The sequence below is a fragment of the Schistocerca nitens genome, chromosome 2, assembly GCF_023898315.1.
Source record: "Schistocerca nitens isolate TAMUIC-IGC-003100 chromosome 2, iqSchNite1.1, whole genome shotgun sequence".
NCBI lineage: Eukaryota > Metazoa > Arthropoda > Insecta > Orthoptera > Acrididae > Schistocerca > Schistocerca nitens.
In genome coordinates, this window is record NC_064615.1 from 301,853,435 (window position 1) to 301,873,916 (window position 20,482).

Consider the following 20,482-nt stretch of genomic DNA (forward strand, 5'->3'; position numbering starts at 1 on the left):
AGCAAAAGTGCCATCATTCTTGATTCTGTCACCACTGTCTAATGCAGGTGGTTCTCTTATGAAATCATAGTGTGTGTTTGTGTGTGTGTGTGGGGGGGGGGTGTATTTGCCATGTGATATGTTGAATTTTTGTCTACATAGCTATATTTTTATCTGTCTACATCTGTATTCTGTAAGACGCTATGTGTCTTTGTCACAAATTAAGTTGAAGTTTTTCTGTTTATGTTTTTATTGATATTCCAAGAGACACTAAACAGTGTGATACAGGCTACAAAGTGTACCACTCTCTTTTGCCCCTTTTGTATTTTGTCCTGTTTCATTCACAGATGGTACACAGGAACTAAGACTGTCTGTACTGCTCCATGTTGGCCAGAGATTCTCTAATTCTAATTTCATGATGATTAAGGGAGATGTACATTTGGGGCAGCAGTAGGTTTCATGGCTCACTTTGGAACATGCACTCATGTAATTTTGTGAGTTGTCTCTCCTGTGTGCATAATGACCTTCTTGTTAAATCATCCACTACTGACTGTTGAGCACTTCTGTAATGTTCGTACATTGACTAAACAAGCTCAGATTGCAGAAAGAGATTTTCACTCTGCAGCAGAGTGTGCGCTGATATGTTTCAGTTTCAGTTTCAAGATCAGATTGAATCGTGCAGATCTTCTTTGAATCTTTTCTATATCTTTCATTTTGGTGACCATTTTTCTCATACAATTACCATAGTCATTTGCTTAACTTGTTTCTGATTATGGTATAACAATATTTTATTGTCTATGCCATGTGACTTTGATAAATATTTACATTCATTTGTGGATTTTTATGATTAAGCCATCATACTCTATCAGTTTGGATACTAATAAGATATTTAATGTGTCACTGAATGAAGTACAGTGAATTTTTTGTTATGTTTTGTTTTTATTTTAGGTTATCGTCATCCTGTCATGACCAGGCATCCCGTTTCATGTATATACTCACTAAAGGGCAAATGCGCCCTTTGGTTGCGGATGACTTTGTACCTCTTGTGCAAGATGTTGTTGACACACATCCTGGTCTGACTTTCCTTAAGGAGGCAACTGAATTTCATTCACGCTACGTTCATACTGTAAGCACTTTTTCAGTAATTGCTGTTTCAAACTAACTAAATTGTTACTAACAATGTTAACAATATTGTTACATTCCATCCTGTATTTTTCATTTTTTAAATTGTAACTAAGTGTGATACATTACATCATAATGCAGAGAGTAGTCAGAGTGTGAAAAATCCCTTCATAATATCTTCATCCTTGAATATGAGAAATATTTCCTGCATTCTGTGGATTTAAAATGTGGCCCAGCATGTTTATAGTGTATGTTAGGAGTGTATCTTTCCTTGCAGTAGATCTGTAATTATTGTAAAGATTCACTTTTGGTGTAAACATACAGTGTGAGGCAGAAAGATTCATTGAAGAAAAAACAGATGATATTATAATTATTAAATCATTTAACTTAATCAGCTTCTCTATTCAGTTGACAATTACATATAATTAAAAACTGGTCACATTTGTAGGCTGAAAGAAAAAAAAGAAGTGTGCTCCTTGCTACATGAGCAATTTAAGGCTTAACATTTTCATTTGTATTAAATTTGAGCCACCATGCTATTTAGCAAACTGTAAATAGTTGGCATCTAGCCATACTCAGAAACAATTCATGCAGCTTATTTTGTTATAATGAACATAAATGACAAGAGACAACCAATGATTTGTAGTTGATTACTGCACAGTGCATAGACATGTGTAATACTACAAAGTCTTTGCCACCTTTTGAGCCACCACTCTTTTCCTAGTTGAGGAACATGCTCTCCCAACACAACCACGCAGCGATTCAAAACACATCCATCCACAGTGGTTTCAACTGTGGTTGCTTAGGCTGACAGAAATTGAGGAAAAGAAAGGATTAAGATGACTGGGAGATGTACTCAACAAGGAAGCAGTGGGATGGTATCAGAAGGCAGGGGCAGAAGAGATGGATGCACAAGTAACTGAAAGGTTTGGACAACACAGATATGATGTTTAAGATGGCAGGAGAGGAAATGGTGTGGATAAAGTTAGGGAGAATGACAGGTTCTAGTGAGGTATGGGCTGTGAGGACTGCGAGAATGGAGGATGTGCATAGTTAATAAGATCTGGTGTTGTGAGGAGCAGGTGGGGTCACATAGAAGTGGTCTGTGAAGCAGCTGTAAGTGGTTCTGCATATTCATCTGCCCCCAGAATTCTCCATGGAAGGTGTCATCTTTCATTTTGCATATAGCAGGTCACACATAAATAAATTAGTGTAGGGGGATGCCATGTGGGTACCCACAGTATTTCCACAATTTTTTTTCAGATTTGACCTTCAAAGGGGAGATAATTACAATTTAGAACATGACTAACGAAAAGACTTAGGAATGAGACGTGAGTGCAGGTCCAGAAGGGCACTGAGGGAGGTAGTGTTCCCTGGCAGCAAGAACACAAGCTGGAGGATGTCAGTCGACAGGGATGTATCGTCCACTGTGACAAGCAAGGAGTTTGGTTGTAATGGGGCAGGAAATGTGAGATACAGTCTAGGAGTTGAGTGGTGTTATGTATGTAGCAATGGTGGCTGCAGACAATTGGTTGGTGTTGCCAGTGGAGTCAGAGGATCTGTCAGAGGGAGTGTTGTAAATGGCTGTGAAGGAGTGACCACTGGAGTTCACTCAAGGAGCTTTGGCAGGTAGTTAAAAGGTGTATTGATAAGTAATATTAATTCAGGTATTAGGTTTTGGGATGGACCCAGTCTTTAGAGGAGCTGCTGGAGGGCATGTTGAACTTCAGGAATGGGGTTGTTGCGGTGTTGGAAAGTTGGTGGGGCCTGTCAGGCACATTGGCTGATTCTGATCACTGGCCAAAACCTCCCATTAGCCCCTTTCACACTCCTTACCCTTAACTTCAACCTTAATTCACCTGTCATTTTTCACGTAACACTAAATTTGTCACTACTGCAGAGAGGCATATGATAATCCCTCTAATGCTCCTATTTCCTCCCCACCCACCATTGCACTGTACAACTTTATCCCTCAGAGTTCAACAACGTAAAATTTTTTGAAACATGGCCCTCTGCATCGATACATTCTTGCCAGTGCAATTTACATGTGTTGTAAGCTTTCTGGAACTCCTCATTGGGACACTCTTCAGGGAAGCCATCAGAGTAGCTTGCATGTTGTCCACCATCTCAAAATGCTTTCCTTTGAGGTTCCTTTTCAGCTGAGGAACCAAAAGAAGTCCATCAGGATCGGATTGGGACTGTAGTGTGGCTGTGGCATCATCATCATCATACCGATTCGAGTCGAATGGTTTCCACGAAGTGTCCAACTCCTTATGGATGTGGGTGCCATTGTGATTCGCTCTGTGGAGCACTTATTTTTAAAATTTAGGGTTTGCGGTCTGACCAGGGGGTATGTACTAATTGTGCACTATCCCCTTCAGATTGAAAAAAAAAAAAATACAAATGAGCATGGACTTCACCCAGGACTTGCTCATGCGAGCTTTCTTCTAGCGTGGTGATGATGTCATGTGCCATTCTGCACAGGAAATTTGAACCATCTCCACAGAGTTGCTTGAGTTCTTCACACACTCTCACTTGGTGTTGCTTCAGCACGTCAGTCAAAACTCTGGGAGCAAGTTTTACGCAAATCTTTCACATGGCCATATCTTCTGATACAATCTCATGAATAGCTGTTTTCAGCAAGTCCAGTAATTGTGACATCAAGCGAACATTCTGTCGATGGTCTGAATTCAGTAAGTGACACACACCAGTGACATGGTCATCCATTCACAGTGCTGACAGGCTTCCTACATGGGCCTCATCACCAAACTCTTCCCAACCCCCTCTGAATATTTTGTGCTACATGTTCAGTTGTGATCTGGAAAGGCTGTTGTGCCCAAAGGCTCCCTTAAACATTGCAAAAAATTTCCAGCAGTATCTTGTTGATGTTGTTGTTGTTGTTGTGGTCTTCAGTCCTGAGACTGGTTTGATGCAGCTCTCCATGCTACTCTATCCTGTGGAAGCTTCTTCATCTCCCAGTACCTACTGCAGCCTACATCCTTCTGAATCTGCTTAGTGTATTCATCTCTTGGTCTCCCTCTATGATTTTTACCCTCCATGCTGCCCTCCAATGCTAAATTTATGATCCCTTGATGCCTCAGAACATGTCCTACCAACCGGTCCCTTCTTCTTGTCAAGTTGTGCCACCAACTCCTCTTCTCCCCAATTCTATTCAATACATCCTCATTAGTTATGTGATCTACCCATCTAATCTTCAGCATTCTTCTGTAGCACCACATTTCGAAAGCTTCTATTCTCTTCTTGTCCAAACTATTTATCGTCCATCTTTCACTTCCATACATGGCTACACTCCATACAAATACTTTCAGAAACGACTTCCTGACACTTAAATCTATACTCGATGTTAACAAATTTTTCTTACTCAGAAAGACTTTCCTTGCCATTGCCAGTCTACATTTTGTATCCTCTCTACTTCGACCATCATCAGTTATTTTTCTCCCCAAATAGCAAAACTCCTTTACTACTTTAAGTGTCTCATTTCCTAATCTAATTCCCTCAGCATCACCCGATTTAATTTGACTACATTCCATTATCCTCGTTTTGCTTTTGTTGGTGTTCATCTTATACCCTCCTTTCAAGACATTGTCCATTCCGTTCAACTGCTCTTCCAAGTCCTTTGCTGTCTCTGACAGAATTACAATGTCATCGGCGAACCTCAAAGTTTTTATTTCTTCTCCATGGATTTTAATACCTACTCCAAACTTTTCTTTTGTTTCCTTTATTGCTTGCTCAATATACAGATTGAATAACATTGGGGACAGCCTACAACCCTGTCTCACTCCCTTCCCAACCAGTGCTTCCCTTTCATGTCCCTTGACTCTTATGACTGCCATGTGGTTTCTGTACAAATTGTAAATAGCCTTTTGCTCTCTATATTTTACCCGTGCCACCTTTAGAATTTGAAAGAGAGTATTCCAATCTACATTGTCAAAAGCTTTCTCTAAGTCTACAAATGCTAGAAATGTAGGTTTGCCTTTCCTTAATCTTTCTACTAGGATAAGTCGTAGGGTCAGTATTGCCACACGTGTTCCAACATTTCTACGGAATCCAAACTGATCTTCCCCGAAGTCGGCTTCTATTAGTTTTTCCATTCATCTGTAAAGAATTTGCGTTAGGACAGGGTTATTACAAATGATTGAAGCGATTTCACAGCTCTACAATAACTTTATTATTTGAGATATTTTCACAATGCTCTGCACACTCATACAAAAACTCAAAAAGTTTTTTTAGGCATTCAAAAATGTCCGATATGTGCCCCTTTAGTGATTCAGCAGACATCAAGCCGATAATCAAGTTCCTCCCACACTCGGCGCAGCATGTCCCCATCAATGAGTTCGAAAGCATCGTTGATGCGAGCTCGCAGTTCTGGCACGTTTCTTGGTAGAGGAGGTTTAAACACTGAATCTTTCACATAACCCCACAGAAAGAAATCGCATGGGGTTAAGTCGGGAGAGCGTGGAGGCCATGACATGAATTGCTGATCATGATCTCCACCACGACCGATACATCGGTTTTCCAATCTCCTGTTTAAGAAATGCCGAACATCATGATGGAAGTGCGGTGGAGCACCATCCTGTTGAAAGATGAAGTCGGTGCTGTCGGTCTCCAGTTGTGGCATGAGCCAATTTTCCAGCATGTCCAGATACATATGTCCTGTAATGTTTTTTTTCGCAGAAGAAAAAGGGGCCGTAAACTTTAAACCGTGAGATTGCACAAAACACGTTAACTTTTGGTGAATTGCGAATTTGCTGCACGAATGCGTGAGGATTCTCTACCGCCCAGATTCGCACATTGTGTCTGTTCACTTCACCATTAAGAAAAAATGGTGCTTCATCACTGAAAACAAGTTTCGCACTGAACGCATCCTCTTCCATGAGCTGTTGCAACCGCGCCGAAAATTCAAAGCGTTTGACTTTGTCATTGGGTGTCAGGGCTTGTAGCAATTGTAAACGGTAAGGCTTCTGCTTTGGCCTTTTCTACAGAAAAAACCGTCGGCTGTGGTACGTTTAGCTCCCTGCTCTGCTTTATTCATCGACTTCCACGGGCTATGTGTGAAACTTGCCCGCACGCGTTCATCCGTTTCTTCGCTCACTGCAGGCCGACCCGTTGATTTCCCCTTACAGAGGCATCCAGAAGCTTTAAACCGCGCATACCATCGCCGAATGGAGTTAGCAGTTGGTGGATCTTTGTTGAACTTCGTCCTGAAGTGTCGTTGCACTGTTATGACTGACTGATGTGAGTGCATTTCAAACACGACATACGCTTTCTCGGCTCCTGTCGCCATTTTGTCTCACTGCGCTCTCGAGCGCTCTGGCGGCAGAAACCTGAAGTGCACCTTCAGCCGAACAAAACTTTATGAGTTTTTCTACGTATCTGTAGTGTGTCGTGACCATATGTCAATGAATGTAGCTACAGTGAATTTATGAAATCGCTTCAATCGTTTGTAATAGCCCTCTATTTTGCAGCTGTGACTTACTAAACTGATAGTTCGGTAATTTTCACATCTGTCAACACCTGCTTTCTTTGGGATTGGGATTATTATATTCTTCTTGAAGTCTGAGGGTATTTCGCCTGTCTCATACATCTTGGTCACCAGATGGTAGAGTTTTGTCAGGACTGGCTCTCCCAAGGCCGTCAGTAGTTCCAATGGAATGTTGTCTACTTCCGGGGCCTTGTTTCGACTCAGGTCTTTCAGTGCTCTGACAAACTCTTCACGCAGTATCGTATCTCCCATTTCATCTTCATCTACATCCTCTTCCATTTCCATAATATTGTCCTCAAGTACATCACCCTTGTATAGGCCCTCTATATACTCCTTCCACCTTTCTGCTTTCCCTTCTTTGCTTAGAACTGGGTTTCCATCAAAGCTCTTGATATTCATGCAAGTGGTTCTCCTTTCTCCAAAGGTCTCTTTAATTTTCCTGTAGGCAGTATCTATCTTACCCCTAGTGAGATAAGCCTCTACATCCTTACATTTGTCCTCTAGCCATCCCTGCTTAGCCATTTTGCACTTCCTGTCAATGTCATTTTTGAGATGTTTGTATTCCTTTTTGCCTGCTTCATTTACTGCTTTTTTATATTTTCTCCTTTCATTGATTAAATTCAATATTTCTTCTGTTACCCAAGGGTTTCTACTAGCCCTCATCTTTTTACTTATTTGATCCTCTGCTGCCTTCACTATTTCATCCCTCAAAGCTACCCATTCTTCTTCTACTGTATTTCTTTCCCCCATTCCTGTCAATTGTTCCCTTATGCTCTCCCTGAAACTCTGTACAATCTCTGGTTCTGTCAGTTTATCCAGGTCCCATCTCCTTAACTTCCCACCTTTTTGCAGTTTCTTCAGTTTTAATCTACAGTTCATGACCAATAGATTGCGGTCAGAGTCCACATCTGCCCCTGGAAGTGTCTTACAATTTAAAATCTGGTTCCTAAATCTCTGTCTTACCATAATATAATCTATCTGATACCTTTTAGTATCTCCAGGGTTCTTCCATGTATATAACCTTCTTTCATGATTCTTAAACCAAGTATTAGCTATGATTATGCCCTGCGCAAAATTCTACCAGACGGCTTCCTCTTTCATTTCTTAGCCCCAATCCATATTCACCTACTATGTTTCTTTCTCTCCCTTTTCCTACTGATGAATTCCAGTCACCCATGACTATTAAATTTTCATCTCCATTCACTACCTGAATAATTTCTTTTATCTCATCATACATTTCATCAATTTCTTCATCATCTGCCGAGCTAGTCGGCATATAAACGTGTACTACTGTAGTAGGCGTGGGCTTCGTGTCTATCTTGGCCGCAATAATGCATTCACTATGCTGTTTGTAGTAGCTTACCCATACACCTATTTCTTTATTCATTATTAAACCTACTTCTGCATTACCCCTATTTGATTTTGTATTTATAACCCTGTATTCACCTGACCAGAAGTCTTGTTCCTCCTGCCACCGAACTTCACTAATTCCCACTATATCTAACTTTAACCTATCCATTTCCCTTTTTAAATTTTCTAACCTACCTACCCGATTAATGGATCTGACATTCCACGCTCCGATCCGTATAACGCCAGTTTTCTTTCTCCTGATAACAATGTCCTCTTGAGTAGTCCCCGTCCGGAGATCCGAATGGGGGACTATTTTACCTCCGGAATATTTTACCCAAGAGGACGGCATCATCATTTAATCATACAGTAAAGCTGCATGCACTCGGGAAATATTATGGCTGTAGTTTCCCCTTGCTTTCAGCCGTTGATATGCATGCCAAACTTTATCACACAATGTTGCCCTAAAGTGCTCTCCAAATTCGACACAACCTCTATGTAGAGGTTCGTGGAAGAAGCTGTCCTAATCCTCGAAGAGCACTGAGGCAATTTAGCGACCTACTGCTGGAAAGTTATGGGTGGTCATTCCCTCCCCCCCCCCCCCCTCTCCCCTGCCCCATGCCCCCACCCTCCCCAACCAGTTCGAGTGATCTGTGACATATCGTTGTGTCACATTTCTTTCTCAACACACCCTGTATGTGTGGTTGTATGGGAAAATGTGTACTTAAACCTGGAAAAGAGCAGTAGCATGAAAGATCCTGAAGTGTTTGTACTATTACATATGTCTGTGCACTGTGCACCAACCAACTACACGTGAGTGGTTGCATTCTTTATTTTTGTTTATTGTTTCCATCACTGATTTTCTGTTACTGGTTATTTTGTTAGATAATTCTAGTATCTAGGTCAAAAATCTCCAAGTTACCGACCTTTAAAACTGCATTGTTTCTTTATTTTAAGTAATTTATTAGTTTAATATTAGTTGCTATTAGCATCATACTTTTTAATGTAGACTGCCATTATCCAAAACTGTCTTTTATCGATTAACAACCAGGAGTACAGTTTGTCCATGTACAGAATTTTACTTAAGCTGTACATTTTAGTATTGTAGGGTTCCAATATGAGAAAATACACTCCTGGAAATGGAAAAAAGAACACATTGACACCGGTGTGTCAGACCCACCATAGTTGCTCCGGACACTGCGAGAGGGCTGTACAAGCAATGATCACACGCACGGCACAGCGGACACACCAGGAACCGCGGTGTTGGCCGTCGAATGGCGCTAGCTGCGCAGCATTTGTGCACCGCCGCCGTCAGTGTCAGCCAGTTTGCCGTGGCATACGGAGCTCCATCGCAGTCTTTAACACTGGTAGCATGCCGCGACAGCGTGGACGTGAACCGTATGTGCAGTTGATGGACTTTGAGCGAGGGCATATAGTGGGCATGCGGGAGGCCGGGTGGACGTACTGCCGAATTGCTCAACACGTGGGGCGTGAGGTCTCCACAGTCCATCGATGTTGTCGCCAGTGGTCGGCGGAAGGTGCACGTGCCCGTCGACCTGGGACCGGACCGCAGCGACGCACGGATGCACGCCAAGACCGTAGGATCCTACGCAGTGCCGTAGGGGACCGCACCGCCACTTCCCAGCAAATTAGGGACACTGTTGCTCCTGGGGTATCGGCGAGGACCATTCGCAACCGTCTCCATGAAGCTGGGCTACGGTCCCGCACACCGTTAGGCCGTCTTCCGCTCACGCCCCAACATCGTGCAGCCCGCCTCCAGTGTGGTCGCGACAGGCGTGAATGGAGGGACAAATGGAGACGTGTCGTCTTAAGCGATGAGAGTCGCTTCTGCCTTGGTGCCAATGATGGTCGTATGCGTGTTTGGCGCCGTGCAGGTGAGCGCCACAATCAGGACTGCATCATGGTGTGGGGAGCGATCTCCTACACTGGCCGTACACCACTGGTGATCGTCGAGGGGACACTGAATAGTGCACGGTACATCCAAACCGTCATAGAACCCATCGTTCTACCATTCCTAGACCGGCAAGGGAACTTGCTGTTCCAACAGGACAATGCAGGTCCGCATGTATCCCGTGCCACCCAACGTGCTCTAGAAGGTGTAAGTCAACTACCCTGGCCAGCAAGATCTCCGGATCTGTCCCCCATTGAGCATGTTTGGGACTGGATGAAGCGTCGTCTCACGCGGTCTGCACGTCCAGCACGAACGCTGGCGCCAGGTGGAAATGGTATGGCAAGCCGTTCCACAGGACTACATCCAGCATCTCTACGATCGTCTCCATGGGAGAATAGCAGCCTGCATTGCTGCGAAAGGTGGATATACACTGTACTAGTGCCGACATTGTGCGTGCTCTGTTGCCTGTGTCTATGTGCCTGTGGTTCTGTCAGTGTGATCATGTGATGTATCTGACCCCAGGAATGTGTCAATAAAGTTTCCCCTTCCTGGGACAATGAATTCACGGTGTTCGTATTTCAATTTCCAGGAGTGTACATATCAGTGAACCTAATACAAAAACAGTGCATGAGGCAGAGATTTAATAAATGATTTGACATAGCCTAGGGAAGACATTTGATTTTTGTGAGTGGTTGTGTTCTTGTCAGATAATTTGTTAGTTTCTGAGATGTTACGTCTAATTATTAGTTTTACCTTTTATATGAAATATGGGAAGATATGTTAACCTTGTGCATTCATCAGAATTTAAATTAGAAATAGCTGCCAAGTTGAGAGAGAGAGAGAGAGATACCCTGTTGGTGTGACAGTAAATGCAGGATGGGCAAATGAGTGTGACTACATTGTGGACTCCCAATGCATGCAACTATAATCTGAGGTTATACAGGTAGTGGACTCTACATGTGCCACAGTATCAAAAGTATACAGTGAGTATAATGATTCAAGGGAAACTGGTCCCACCAAAGCTTTCTGCCATGAGAAACAACCTTGTGATGACAGGGTCTGCCTTCACCTATCACAAATTGTAACAGCAGATAAACAGGCCACAGTCCAGCAAATAAATCACCAATCCAGTTGTGCAAAACAAGTAACCATGATACAGAAACCATCTCACTGATACCACTGCTCACCACACATCACAGAGCATGGAGATAAGCACGTTCACAGGGATACCACCAACTGCACAACATAGAAGAAATGAGGTTGCCTTACTGATGAGTTGCAGTATTTATGGATACACTCTAGTCATTGGGTATGTGTATGTCAAAAATTGCAGGAGGTGCTACTTTCAGGTAGATGGTAGAAGTATTCTCTTGAAGGGGGTGTTTACTCACCATAAAGTAGGATCCATAATATGTCTGTCAACACCTCTCTGCAGCAAATGAAACAATCTCCCTGATGAGGTACATTTGTTTGTTCCCTGGCAGCAACCAGAAAATAGTTATCTACCTTCAGCAAGACACTGGAGCACTTTATTATTCTTGCAAACTGTCAGAATGATTTCCGTAGCACTCCTTATAGATGAAGGTGCTTGTGAAGGCCCACCAGGCCACGCAATTTCAATCCTATTGAGAGCATTTGGGGCACTGTAGAGACAGATGTGCACATCTTGCACCCATTCGAGGAGCTGTTTACAGGAAGGGTCATTGAACACAAGCACACAACTACAGGCCTATATTGTTGATGTCAGTCCATAGTAGAATATTGGAAGATGTTTTATGCTTGTGTATTACACTGAAGAGCCAAGGAAACTGGTACACCTGTCTAATATCGTTTAGGGCCCTTGCGAGCACGCAAAAGTGCCACAACACGATGTGGCTTCATGTTCACAGGAAACAAATGTGAAATACGTTGTTAGACTTCATAGCTACACAGAAACTAAAAAATTAATTCAAGTTTCAGGATATCTTTTTAGTCAAAGTCCAGTGCACAAGTACAGGTGGGATTTTATTATTGGTGGTCTTCAAAATTTTGTAACTTATTATTTTGACCTGTAAAAGCTATCTTTATACATCTGTATGTAATGTCATTCATTATAAGATTTTTTCATTAATAAAAAAAAATTATTTTTTGTTAAGGGGTTAAAGAGTTGATGGCAACTAGAACACAGCATGTCATTTTTTACAGTGAGAAATCTTCAAATTTAACAGTAGCCTTAGGTGTAACACAAGGGAGTGTTACAAGACCATTAATGTTCACATTATATGTAAATGACCTAGAGGATAATGTTGGGAACTTTGTGAGGCTGTTCAAGGATGATGTAACTGTAGATAGACAAGTCGCAATGCTAGAAAATTATAGCAAAATGCAGGAAGATTTCTAGGGGATTGACATTCGGCGCAGGAATTTGCAGTTGATCCTGACATAAATAGTGTAATGTAGTGCATATAAATAGGCAGAAAAAAACTGTTATTGTTTTGAGAGAAAAACAGTCTTGATTACAGAGGAAACAGTATTTTTACTGACATGTTTTGCCTTTCTGGGATATCATCAGGAAATTTTAATTTCCTCCAGCATATGCATCTTATGATGCCATAGAAGGTCGAAACTCCTCAATGAAAATATTGTTGCCCTTGCAATCAACACTGTTCTTCTCTTGGAATATTGCCTATGATTGCCTTACCAGATACACTTTGGAGTGGGAAGAATTGTAACCGTTATTGTATTGTCGAGGAGTCACATATATTAAATATTGGAGGGAATCAAATAGTAAAAAATCCAGGATGGAATAACAATAACATGAAAAATTAGAAGGCATTGAGTTGCAGGCAGACACAATGAAAAGATACATTGAAACAATCAGCAACCAGTTGTGTAAAAGAAATGTTAATTTTTATAAATGGTTTCAGGCACTTAGTGCCCTCCATCAGAAGGTTATAACAATCACATTATTTGTGAGTGTCAACAATAAGATGCATAGAGCATATTTCCATAGTCGTGATTTATAGTGCCTACACAAAAATGGTATAAAGAAGCCATTTTTGTACTGGCACTATGAACCACAACAAAAATCAAACTTTCTTTTACGCAACTGGTTGCTGTTTATTTCAGTGTATACAACTACAGATGCTGAATATAGATAAAATACTAAACAATGAAAAGATTACCAAACTGTGTAGGAAGAGACGGATTGTTACTTACTGTAAAGAAGACATATCAAGTTGCAGAGTGGCACAATTAAAAGACACTCACATATAGCTTTCACCCACAGCCTTTGTCAGTAAAAGACACACACACACACACACACACACACACACACACACATACCACACACCATTCACACACTCACAGAAGCAAGCACACCTCACACATACAACGCGGGTGGAGAGAGAGATGAATGCTCTCTGGTGGACAAGGCAGGGACAAGACTGCCAACAGGAGCAGCATCAGGAGGTTGTGGGGCAGGGAGTTGGGGAAAAGGAGTTCAGAAAGATGGGTGAATGTGTTGGCAGAGGTCTGCAAATAAACAGGGTGGGAGATGAGAATGAGGAAGATGATAGGACAGAGGGGGTGGAAACTGTTGAGTGGAGGGTATGGGGATAGTATATTACTGTATGTTGAAGCCAAGATAATTATGGGAGTGGAGAATATGTCATAAGGATAACTCCCATCTGCACAGTTCAGAGCTGGTGCTGGAGAGAAGTATCCAGATGGCTTGGGTAGTGAAGCAGCTATTGAAATCAAATGTGTTATGTTCAGCTGCATGCTGTGCCACAGGGTGGTCTATTTTGCTCTTGACCACAGTCTGATGGTGGCCGTTCATCCTGGTGAACAGCTGGTTGGTAGTCATACCAATATAAAAAGCTGTGCAATGATTTCAGCAGAGCTGGTAAATGACATGGCTGCTTTCACTGGTGGCCCGGACCCTGATGGGGTAGGATAAACCTGTGACATTAATGGAATAGGAAGTGCTGGGTGGGTGGATTGACCAGGTTTTGCACCTGGGTCTTCCACAGGGACATGATCCTTGTGGCAAGGGTTGGGATTGGGAGTGCCATGGGGATGGACTAGGATGTTGTGGAGGTTGGGTGGGTGACGGAAGGGTGGGAAGTATCCTGGGTAGGATGTCCCCCATTTCAGGGCACAATGATAAGCAATAAAAGCCCTGGTGAAGGATGTGGCTCAGTTGTTCCAGTCTGGAGTGGAACTGGATGATGAAGGGGACACTTCTTTGTGTCTAGTTCTTGGGGGTGGTGGCATGGGAGATCAGTTTGCGGACTAGGTCTGGGGGATAGTGCCTGTCTGTGAAGGCCTTGATGAGACCCTCAGCATACTGAACAAGGGAGTTTTTGTCACTGCAGATACACTGTTCCTGGGTAGCCAGGCTATAAAGGGGGGGGGGGATATTTTTGAGTGGTTGGATGACAGCTGTTGAAATACAGGTATTGTTGGTGGTTGGTGGGTTTAATGTGGACAGAGATGTGGATGAAGTCATCAGAGAACAGGAGGTCAACATATAGGAAGGTGGCACTGTGGGTTGAGGAGGATCGTGTGATGCGGATGGGAGTGAAGGTATTGAGATAATGAAGGAATGAAGCTAGGGTGTCTTGTCCTGACCCCTGTTCATGAAGATATCATCAATGAACCCGAATCAAACAAGGGGTTTCGTGTTTTGTGAGGCTAGGAAGGTCTCTTCTAGATGGCCCATAAAAAGATTGGCACAGGAGGGTGCCTTGTGGGTGCCCTTGGCCGTGCTGTGAATTTTTTGTATAACTTCTCTTCAAATGAGAAGTAGTTGTGGGTTAGAATAAAGTTAGTAAGATGTATGAGGAATGAGGTAGTAGCTTTGGAGTCTGAAGGACGTTGGGAAAGGCTTGAGGAATGTTAGTGTATAGGAAGGTGGCATCAACAGTAATGAGTAGAGATCCAGGAGGTAAAAGGGTGGGGATGGTGGAGAGTCATTGAAGGAAATGGTTGGTGTCTTTGATGTGGGAGGCCAGATTAAGAGCCGTCGGTTGGAGGTGTTGATTCCACATACCTGTTCACCAACATCCATCATGCCCATGGTCTTACCACTATTGAACACACTTTTCCCAACATCCTTCAGACTCCAAACCCACTACCCCATTCATCATACACCTTACTAACTTTATCCGAACCCACAACTACTTCTCTTTTGAAGGAACAGCAGGTAAAAAAATCTGTGGTACTGCCATGGGCACCCACATGGCATCCTCCTATGCTAATCTTTTTATGGGCCATCTAGAGGAGACCGTCCTAGCCTCCCAAAATACCAAATCCCCTTGTTTGGTTTAGGTCCATTGATGATATTTCCATGAGCTGGATTCAGGGCCAAGACACCCTATCTTCATTCCTTCACAGTCTCGACACCTTCTCTCCCATCTGCTTCACATAGTCCTCCTCAACCCAGTGCACTGTCTTCCTAGATGTTGACCTCCTCCTCTCTGATAGCTCCATCAGCACCTCAGTCCACACTAAACCTGCCAACCACCAACAATAGTACCTGCATTTTGACAGCTGTCATCCCTTTCACACCAAAAAATCCCTCCCATGTAGCATGGGACAGCATATCTGCAGAGACAAAAACTCCCCCGTTCAGCATACTGAGGATCTCACCAAGGCCTTCACAGTCAGGCTCTATCCCCCAGACCTCCCATGCCATTTACCATCACACCCACAATCCTTCCACCTCCCCCCAAGAACCAGTCACAAAGGAGTGTCCCCTTCTCACCCATTACCACCCTGGACTGGAACAACTGAACCACATCCTTCGGCAGGATGTTGATTACCTATCATTGTGCCCTGAAATGAGGAACATTCTACCTGAGGTACCCACCCAATGTTCAAAACGTCCTAGTCTATTCCTATGGCACACCCAATCCCAACACTTGCCGCAAGGATCATATCCCTGTGGAATACCCAGTTGCAAAACCTGCCCAATCCACCCACCCAGCACTCCCTATTCCAGTCAGGGCCCGGGCCACCTATGAAAGTAGCCATGTCATTTACCAGCTCTGCTGCAATCATTGCACAGCTTTTTATATTGGTATGACTATCAACCAGCTGTCCACCAGGATGAAAGGCCACTGTCAAACTATGGCCACAAGAGAAGTAGACCACCCTGTGGCAAAACATGTGGCTGAACATAACACAGTTGTTTTCAATGGCTGCTTCACTACCTGAACCATCTGGATCCTTCCATTCACCATCAGCTTCTCTGAACTGCACAGATGGGAGTTATCCTTACAACACACACTCTGCTCCCATAATTATCCTGGCCTCAACCTATGGTAACATACTGTCCCCACACCCTCCACCCAACAGTTTCCATCCCCTCTGTTGTATCATCTCTTCCCCATTCTCATCTCCCACCCTGTTTATTTGCAGCCCTCTGCTAATGCATCTGCCCATCCTTCCCTCTCCCTCTCCTTTTTTGTTCCTTTTTTCTCCACCTCCATGCCCCACAACTTCCTGAATCTGCACCTGTTAGTTTTCTAGTCCCTGCACACTCCACCAGACAGTGTTTATCTCTCTCTTCACCCATACACTACTATCCCTTCCCCTTCCTCTCCTCCACCCCCTCTAGATTGCTGCTTGCATGTCACGTGATGTTGCATTCCAGACCGAGATGCTGGGGTTGGTGGTCGTGTGTACGTGAGGTGTGCTGTGTGAATGGTTTGTGTGTGTGTGTGTGTGTGTGTCTTAGTGATGAAGGCTGTGGCTGAAAGCTATATGTGAGTTTCTTTTAATTGTGCCCATCTGCAACTTGATGTGTCTTCCTACGTTGTTGATATTCTTACCTGTAGTTTCCTAGTTTCCATTGTTTAAGGTTACTAAGCTTTTAAATTTTGGACAAAAAAGTCTTTCTCCAGTAGCAGAAAACACACACACACACACACACACACACACACACACAAGCACAACTCTCTCACACACATGTGGCTGCTGTCTATGGCCACTTGGGCCCAATTGCAGGCTGTGCTTGCACCTGATGAGAGCAGCAATCCGGGGAAGACGTGCTGCTGTTTGAATGAGCAGAGATGTGGTGGAGACATGGATTCTGGGTGTTTAGGAAGGAGTCCTCTAGATGGGTGGATAGGGTGTCATCACCCATGACCATGCTGGGGGAGGGCTAAGGGAAGAGAAGAGATGTAGAGAAGGGGAAACATCGAGTAGGTATATTGTTGGAATAGAAGGTATGGTAGTGCAGGAGTGGTAGCAGAGAAAAGGATGGAGGGCAGGGACTAGTGAAGTTTGAGGCCGTGGAGGTTATGAGAATGAAGGGAATGTTGTAGGGAGAGTTCCCACCTGTGCAAGTGAGGAAAAGTGGTATTGGTAGGAATGATCCAGACAGCCCAGACTGTGAAGCAGTCATTGAAGTGATGCACATTGTGTTGGACAGCATGCTCAGCAACTGGATGGTCCATCTGCCTCTTGACCATAGTTTGATGGTGGCCTTAATGCAGACACATAGCTTGTTAGTTGCCATGCCCATGAAGAAAGCAGCACAGTGGTTGCAGCTTAGTTTGTAGATGACATGGCTGCTTTCAGAGGTAGTCCTGCCTTTGACAGGATAGGACTGGAATAGGTAGTAGTGGGAGTATGTCTGGCATAGGTCTTGCATGTAGGTGTATTGCAGGGATAGGAGCATTGAGGCAGCGGGTTGGGAGCAGGAGTGGAGTAGGGATGGACAAATATAACATCTAGTTTTGGTAGGTAGTGGAATACTGCTGTGGGAGGGTTGGAGAGAAATTGCTGACAGCTGTCAAAGTGGAAGTATTGTTGGTGGTTGGTAGGTTTGATGTGAAAGGAGGTACTGATGTAGCCATCTTTGATCGTGAGGTCAACACTGAGGAAGGTGACTTGTTGGTTTGTGGAGGGCCAGATGGAGCAAATGGGGGAGCAAGTACTGAGTTTCTGGAGATATTTGGATAGGGTATCCTCACCCTTGGTCCAGGTCATGAAGATGACATTAGTGAATCTGAACCAGGGGGGGAGGGGGGGGGGGGAGGGGCTTGGGGTTCTGGTTGGTTAGAAAGGAGTCCTCTAGATGGGTGGATAGGGTGTCATCACCCAAGGTCCAGATTGCAAAGATGTCATCAGTGGATCTGCACAACATGAGGGGTTTGGGATTCTGGGTGGTTAGGGAGGAGTCCTCTAGATGGCCTAAGAATAGATTGGTGTTGGGTGGTGCCATGCATGTGCTTGTTGCTGTACCATGAATTTGTTTGTAGATGCTGTCTTTGAAGGAGAAGCAATTGTGGGTGAGGATAAAATAAGTCCTGGTGACCAGTAAGAAGGTTGTAGATTTGGAGTCAGTTGGGTGTTGGGAAAGATAGTGATCGATAGTGGCAAGGCCATGGGCATTGGGGATGTCAGTGCAGAGGGAGGTGTCATCTTCAGTGATGAGCACATTTCCAGGTGGCAAAGGAACAGGAAATGTGGAAAGTCAATTATTGGTGTCTCTTGTATAGAAGGGTAGGTTATGGGTAATAGGCTGAAGGTGTTGGTCCATGAGAGCAGAGATTCTCTCAGTGGGGACACAGTAACTGGTCACAATGGGGCATCTGGGGTTGTTGGGTTTATGGACTATAAATGGGAGTATGCATACAGTTGGATCAGAAATGTAACAACCACAACAGATTAATTCTAGGAAAGCCAGTTACCACACTGAGATCCATTGGAAGAATCCACAAAGGAGGTAGCTTACAAAACCCTTTCTCATGCTCGTCAGACTGGGACTCTTACCAGACAGGATCAATACAGGAAGTAGAAGAGATTCACAGAAGAGCAGCATGTTTTGTCACAGGTACATTCAGTACCCGCAAAAGCATCACAGAGATGCTCATCTAACTCCACTGATAGACATTACAAGAGAGCTATTGTGCATCACAGAGTGATTTTCTGTGAAAATACTGAGAACCTGCATTCTTAGAAGAGTCAACCAGTGTATTGTTTCCTTCTAAATACATCTCACAAAAAGATCGTGAATGGAAGATTAGAAAGATTCATGCTCACATGGAGACTTACCAATAATCATTCTTTCTGTTCACTATTTGGAGTTGGGATGAGTAAGAGGAGAAGAGAAAGTGGTACACACAATGCCTTCCAGCACGCGCATTGAGGTGAATTGCAGAATATGTACATGTAGACCAATGTCTGCAAGATGTGGGTGGTAGGTCTGAGCAGTCATGGATCTGGATCTGTGTCTTGTGGAGTCTGTCTCATGGTCTGCTACCACTGACATCAGAGCCTGAAGATATGCTATGCACAACTAGATAGATGTGTCTACTTCAGCCGTTTTCAGACCGTATTTGTTTTACTCCATATCTGGTGGTTCTCCACCAGTTGTCTAAACATGTCACATATGTCTTCTTCATTGGCGACAACCACTTGCTTCTCCACAAACATTTGACAGTATCTTCCACTCCTGACTTGCACACTCATGCTTTTACATTTTGCCCTCTAGTGTTTAAGAGCTTTACAATATATATTTTGAAGAGAGATTCAAAATATTTGTATCAATCCTTTGTTAACTGCATATTTAAAACTAATTTATTATCTTTTGTGTAAAATTAAAGCTAAGTATATTTATGAGCCTTAAAGACATATAATTATCTTTCTTTTATGTATGATCAGCAGTAATGTTTAATGCTCTTAATGTATGCTGAATAAAACAATATGAATTAAATTCCTTTAGATAATAATTCACAGTAAAGAAGCTGATGTGTATGGCAGATTTGCATTAAGGAATGTTCCTGGCTGTTGATTCACAGGTTATAACACGAATCTTCTACTGCGTTAATCGTTCCTGGAGTGGCAAGATCACTCTGCCAGAGTTGAGGCGTTCGGACCTCTTACGTATTATTCAGTTACTGGAGGAGGAGGAAGACATCAACCAAGTGACAGCATATTTCAGTTATGAACATTTTTATGTTATTTACTGCAAATTCTGGGAGCTGGACCGAGACCATGATCTGTACATAGATCGACAAGATTTGGCTCGGCATAGTGAACATGGTATGAAGATTATATCTAGATTCTGAATGAAATCTTATCTTGGGTTGGGGAAAGGGGGCAATTGAATGAATTTTTTAGCAGACTAGCATGCTAAATGGAAGCAGAATTCAAAATCTTTGGCCATAAAAGTTGCAGTCTGTCAGAAAAAAAATGGTATGCCTCAGGTTTCCTAGAAATATAGTACATACAATAAAAATAATTATTTTCTAATCTTTATAGATATTTTTAAATAATTTTAAGAGTAATTGACGATTCTGTGTGCTGAAAACATTGTGTGTCACACAACAGCTGCATTTCTCCAATAATGTCAGTATTTGACAAAATGCCACTGGGATACAAAAAATTTCCACACAGAATAAACAGCTCATATATGAAGTTGAAGATAATCTTTGTTACATGTATTTGTAGAAGAAAGGATAAAGTGTTTTGGAAGGTGGTACACACAGTCTCAAATAAAATTAATTTAATTGTTATTTTTGTGATATTCTGAGTGTCACAAAACAGTTATTACATTGATTGTAATATTTTGCTGGTATAGCAGTAACTGGAAATGATCTCTTGAGGGTCTGAAACTCAATTGT

The 20,482-nt window shown here is 43.0% G+C and overlaps 1 protein-coding gene across 1 annotated transcript in view; it reads left to right on the forward strand.

The window, feature by feature from the left end:
- LOC126234997 (uncharacterized) overlaps positions 1 to 20,482 on the forward strand; it is a 347,601-nt gene that overhangs the window by 247,128 nt on the left and 79,991 nt on the right. Inside the window, exons 5-6 of the mRNA XM_049943735.1 lie at positions 928 to 1,105; positions 19,658 to 19,901. Of these exons, the coding sequence (XP_049799692.1) occupies positions 928 to 1,105; positions 19,658 to 19,901 (422 nt within the window). The remainder of the gene's footprint in view (positions 1 to 927; positions 1,106 to 19,657; positions 19,902 to 20,482) is intronic.